General features: G+C 32.6%; 1 protein-coding gene across 1 annotated transcript in view; it reads left to right on the forward strand.

The window, feature by feature from the left end:
• The first annotated feature begins 2,849 nt into the window (after nucleotides 1-2,849).
• Nucleotides 2,850-5,937, forward strand: part of LOC106473802 (acetylcholine receptor subunit alpha-like 1) — a 16,350-nt gene continuing 13,262 nt past the window's right edge. Inside the window, exon 1 of the mRNA XM_013934480.2 lies at nucleotides 2,850-3,231. Within this exon, the coding sequence (XP_013789934.2) occupies nucleotides 3,022-3,231 (210 nt within the window). The 5' untranslated portion in view covers nucleotides 2,850-3,021. The remainder of the gene's footprint in view (nucleotides 3,232-5,937) is intronic.

The following is a 5,937-nucleotide window of genomic DNA, read 5'->3' on the forward strand; positions in this document are numbered from 1 at the left end:
AACATTCCTTTTTTCAAATGTAGGATTTTTTTCCTTTTTCATAGCTTTATAGGATAGGTAAAAATCAATAACTTAGTTTATAAAATAAGAAAGATAACTGTTGCACCTATGGCTTAGATCCATTCTCTTGAAAGCATAGATGATACAGCAACATTGAACTGCAGTGTTTACACTTGCACAAAAAGAGTCTTTGATTAAAATTGTCTTTGAGTCAGCGATAAGTTTACGGACTTACAACGCTAAAATCCCGGTTCTTCGTGATGGAAAGAGTGCAGATAGCTCATTGTGTAGTGTGCGTTAAGAATCAATAAAAATTAACAATCGATTGGAATTTCATTTTTATTCTTCTCCGACAACAGTCGATTAAAACTGTTTATCTCATCCACAAAAAAAAGATTTTTTTTTAAACACACACACGGGTCACTTATTAAAGTACTTATATAAAATAAAAGTAATTTATAATACAGATGGAGATAAACAGATTACCATCATAGCTATACTTTAAAAGTCATTATACTAATTCCATTCTATCAAGGCTGAGCTATTATTATTGCGGAAAAGGGTGAATAGACAGAATGAAATAAGCTTTAATTGCAGCTTTCAGAATTGCCATAGGTTTATTTGTTAATTATGAAAGTCTTTGCTTTATGTTCGGGTAAACAGTTAAGAAGTACAATTCTTTTTTTTAGAATATAACGTCGAAAATGAATGTCATAAAAAAAAACATTTATTCGTTTGTTTCTTGTTAAATACAAACCTACACAACGGGCTATCTGTGCCCATCACGGGTATTGAAACCTGTTTTTTAGAATGTTAAGTTTTCAGACTTACCGCTGAGCCACTGGGGAGCAGAAAACGCATTTATAAAAACGAATATTAGAAGTTAATTCAAAAATGAGTTTTGCAAATAATACACCCAAATCAAGGCAGGAACCACTGTTGAAATACTAGTATTCACATTTCTTAATTTATTTCTTTTATTTTACATAAGCTATTTATTATATAGTTTTAGAATTTAAATACTTGTACTAAATCTAATCCACACCACACCTAATGTGTGGAAGAACATTCTATCCAAAATCAAGGCAACTAATTTTTCTTATGAATGACAAGAACTTGTACTGTGAAGCCGGCAACTGATCATAAGGTAATTTAAAACATCTTTGTATAACACGCGTATTAACAGGTATTAGAGACGACAAGATCTTGCACTTTGAGGTCTGCAACCGATCATAAGGCTAATTTTGAGTGTTGGAAAAGATGGCAGGAGCTGCTAATTTAAAACATCTGGTACCAGAAAATGTTTACCCAGTTAGTATCACGAGAGACGTCAAAAGTAGTGACAACCACGTTAGGCTCTTTAAAAAACAATACAAGAAGACACTATGTAGTAATATAACAGTTTTTACACACACACCTTGGCTTTCCAGAGACTTCTTTGTGCTATCCAAACCACGTGCTTTTTTCAAATAAAATAATTAGCTTTTGGTAATTGTAGTAAGTGCTGTTTTCTTCAATTTATAAAACCATTATTTTTCTTCTACTTATTAGAGTACTTTCTCTGACAGTTAATGCTTATTGTCATACAAAAGACAGAATAATTAAATTATTTTACCCGCTACAAGAATAAAAAACCTCATGGGCAAGTTTGTTTGAAGTTAATCACAAAGGTACACAATGGGCTATCTGTGCTCTGCCCACCACGGGTATCGAAACCCGGTTTCTAACGTTGTAAGTCCGCAGACAAATCACCGTGCTACTGGGGGGACCTTATAAACAAGAATTAGAATTACAGAAATTATACAGATGTATTTTGAAATACAATTTTTTCTTTAAGTTATTTTCTCATTAATATATGAGATTGTTATTTTTTTAACCATTACATCATTTATACATAGGTACGTTTCTTTTATTCATTTAACAAATCTTTTTTTTCCTTCTATCTATTTTTAAACTATTGTTAACTGATGAGGTTCGGTATTTCGTATGCAGTTTATAAAAAAACAAACAAAATGTTATCGTTTCAAGCAAAGAAAAAAACAGAAAACGAACAAGAGAAGCAAACACTTCATTGTGTTTGTTTTACGTGACGTTTGCCTGTTTTAAAACGCATCTATTACGCTGCCATCTTGAAAACAAGTATAAAACCGATTAATCTAGAACAGTTTGAAGTAGCTGACTGTACAAGCTAATTATTCAAAAAAGAAAAGGAAGGGACTCTCGCTGATGGTGTAAGCTAATAAGTACATCTACTGTGAATCGCTCGTTTCCTATATCATGGTTCAGAGAGTTACATAAAAATACCAAATAGAGACTCTTGTTCAGTTCCAAAGCGACAAGGTCTTTTCTAATCAATAAAAAGACTGTGCTCTGTGATTGTTTCATCGTTAGAACAAAGCATTATCATATTCTCGAAAAAAAGTTGAATAAATTTTAATCAGGAAATAGTTGTTTCTGAGTTACTTGAAATTAATGTCACACCACATAAAGAGCAACACGCGTTTTCTTTTTGATCAGAAATTTTACCTTACATTAATTTTTTTTTTATTTAACTTTGTATTTGATCTAAAATGTGATAAGGATCGTAATTTTCGCCATGATTACGCTTTATTTGTCGAATTTTTAATAATATTAAATTCCATAAAATACATGATAGTATAAAAGTTTACGCGGCAATAAATGAATCCATTATCAAGACACTTATTGAGTTATCGTAGCTTAAAAGAAACATATGAATTATTCATAGATGTCACTTTTCTCAGACATCCATCCAAGTCGAAAGAATTTGCAAAACAGAGCTGTCATTCTCCCGTTAGAGGGCGTATTAGCCGGCCGCCGCAGCTATTTCTCCTATCGATCAAGCGCACGAAACGGAGATTCCAGAACTGTGGTGATTTTGTGCAAATATAAAGGGGTACAATTTTTGGTGTTTTAGCGTCTCTATCCAAGAGCCTATTATTCTAGCCATACTTGCATGCAATTGCGCATAAAATCCGGATAACAATACATTATTATAGCATCATGCCAATCCAACTCAAAATTTTCGTGGTCGTCTTCCTTACATTATGGCTGCTGATAACAGCATCAACTCCTGCTACAGGAAACCCTGATGCTAAGAGATTGTACGACGACTTAATGAGCGGCTACAACCGTCTTGTTCGGCCCGTCAGTAACAATTCAGATACCCTTACAGTGAGAATGGACCTCAAGTTATCTCAACTCATTGACGTTGTAAGTGTTTCTATCAGTGTTGCGTAACCATACACTTGTTTTAACAAACTAATTTTTTGAAAAGGATTTTTTTTCTTACTGTAGGTCATTTTCAAAGATTGCATGAAACAAAAAAAATCGTAACGATAGATTTATTTGAATAAATGATTTGTTGTGAATATTGAAGATTATTTTCCTATTTTATACAATTTTAACCTCTGTGTTCCTTTTTTTGGTATGTTTCTTTTTATGTTGAACTTAAGATTGGGTAGACTTACTATAAAATGTTTGATTGAAGAGTAAAACAAACTTCAATGAACGAAATTCATTGTCTATGTTTTTGACTATCAATTGCTAATTAGTTTTGGCTCTATATGTAATGGACAGATTAATTAGTCAATTAAATAAGCAAACAAAAATGGATTATCAAATACATTTTTAATCTTATGAGATGATATTCCTTCATCTTTTGTTTATATTTTACGTACCCTTTTATCTGTCATTTAGTGGAATTGTCTTTTGAGCTTGTTTGTGCATGATGCCAGCTCCTTCACCGTCAGAGTTAATTGTAACGTTATTGTCATAGTGACAGAAAATGACTGATGCTGAGTTGCGTTGAGGTATTTTTCTCGGTAACTATGGCCATATATAAATTGCCTCTTTCACTATGTCAACTGATCTGATGTTCTATCTACAGCCAACAACTGCTCCGTCTTGAATTATAATCTTCTCTTCTGGTAGCAATTAAAAATAAACCGAGGGATAAACAGAAACTCGAGAACGTAGAGCTTTAGCTTGCATATTTCTTGAAACTTTGTTAGAGTTCATAAGTGTTGTAGATTAATATGACAAACCAAACAGCGTCTAGTGACAAAACCTACGCCTATTTGTTTTGATATTTGAGTTATCCATACGAAGAACTCAGAATGAAGGCGTAGGCCTCTTCGAGTTGTTTAACTGATGCCACCTTTCGTTGCTATGGCGATATTGCGGAAATATTTCATGATTTTGTATATTTTAAAATGTGACAGATAATGTTACTTGGGTTGGTAAATATATTCTGTAATCTATTTTTTTTTCACCTAAATCGCATGAAATAATGACATTAAATGAACCGAATAATTCCTAAATTATCCGCGGAACCGTTCGGTATTACTGAAGTTATACCAAAATGAAATCATAGATGGCGCACACCACATGTACACAAAAATCACGGTTCATTTGATAATTAATCAGAGATTTTGAACTTAAACTATTATTAAATAGATTTTGTGACAATGTACGAAGTTTTTCCTTACTTCTTGCCTCAGAATTATATTGTTGACTTAGAAGTTACAAGTTCAGTCGTGTTGTTTGTAAAATGTTTTGCAAGTTCAACTAAATACTCTGTTCTTTTTTTCTTTCGAATATTAGTATTAACGTTTAGATTAAAACGTACTACTTTATTTAAACTGTTAACTATTATAAAAAATATATTTATGTATGCTGGATAAAAAAGTACACAACATTTGAAGCATCATCTCGGGGATCTTTTGTCGTATAATAAAAATTTGCCTTATAACGTGAAATTCACCTTGCAACTGACGAAAACTAAATTAAAAGCGGTAACTTGTAATTCTACAGTATATCAACAAACTAATAGTTGTCCTTTTTTTGTTATCAATATAGCATTGCAATACGTGTTTATCGCAACTGCCTGTAGTAATAAAAATTTGCTTGAAGATTTACATTAAGTAAACAAGCTTTCAGACTTCCCCTATTTTAATTCAAGTAGTAAAATAATCCACTTTTATAAAACATTTTATGGTAATGACCTCTTGTATGCTTAGATTTATTCAATAGTAGCTGGAGTACCCGTCCTTTGGACGAATGAACTAAAATCTCGTTTGTAACAAATGATAGGAAATTGTACTTCTATTATTTTTTTTTAACATAATAAACATTAAAATGCAATAAAAATACATAAAGGTACCAATACTAAAAAGAAAGACATACTGTTTTCAATAATTTTATCAATACGAAATTAGATGGGGGTCCAACCCCCCTCATGACCTTCCTTATGTCAGCCTGTATCACTGTGTCGACTTGTGCTGATTTGATAGTTTTTTCCAAAATTAAATATGAAATTACATGGGGGTCCAACTTTCCCACATGACCTTCCTCGTGTCATCCTGTATCACCGTGTCAAGTTTGGTGCCGATTGATATGAAATTAGATGGGGGATCTGCCCCCCCCCCCTGTCCACACATGCACATATGACCTTTCTCATGTCATTCTGTATCACTGTGTCAAGTTTGGTGCTGATTGATCAAGTAATGTGGAAACGTATAAGGAATAGATACAAAAACACATATATTGACGTTTATTTATATTGATACGTTTAACAACAGTGTTTATAATTATTTTCTCCCCAAAACAACCTAGCTAGTTAAGAGAATTATTAAAACCCTAGTGAAGTTGAAGTGTCTTCTCTATTGTTACCAGATTCATGTGTAAAACATTGGACTTCTAATTAAATAGCCACTAAAATATATATATATATATCTTTTGTAATTTTCATCACTTGAGTTGAGCTTCTACAAAGCAATCCATAAGTTCTATTCTGAATCTAAGTTTCAAATGGACAGCAACTGCCTGTTGTAAAAACCTACAAACGTAGAGGACGACGTTTCGAAAGTCTTCCACCTTCAGAGACCTGAAGACGAAAGGCGGGAAACTTTCGAAACG

The sequence above is a fragment of the Limulus polyphemus genome, unplaced genomic scaffold (assembly GCF_000517525.1).
Source record: "Limulus polyphemus unplaced genomic scaffold, Limulus_polyphemus-2.1.2 Scaffold134, whole genome shotgun sequence".
Lineage (NCBI taxonomy): Eukaryota > Metazoa > Arthropoda > Merostomata > Xiphosura > Limulidae > Limulus > Limulus polyphemus.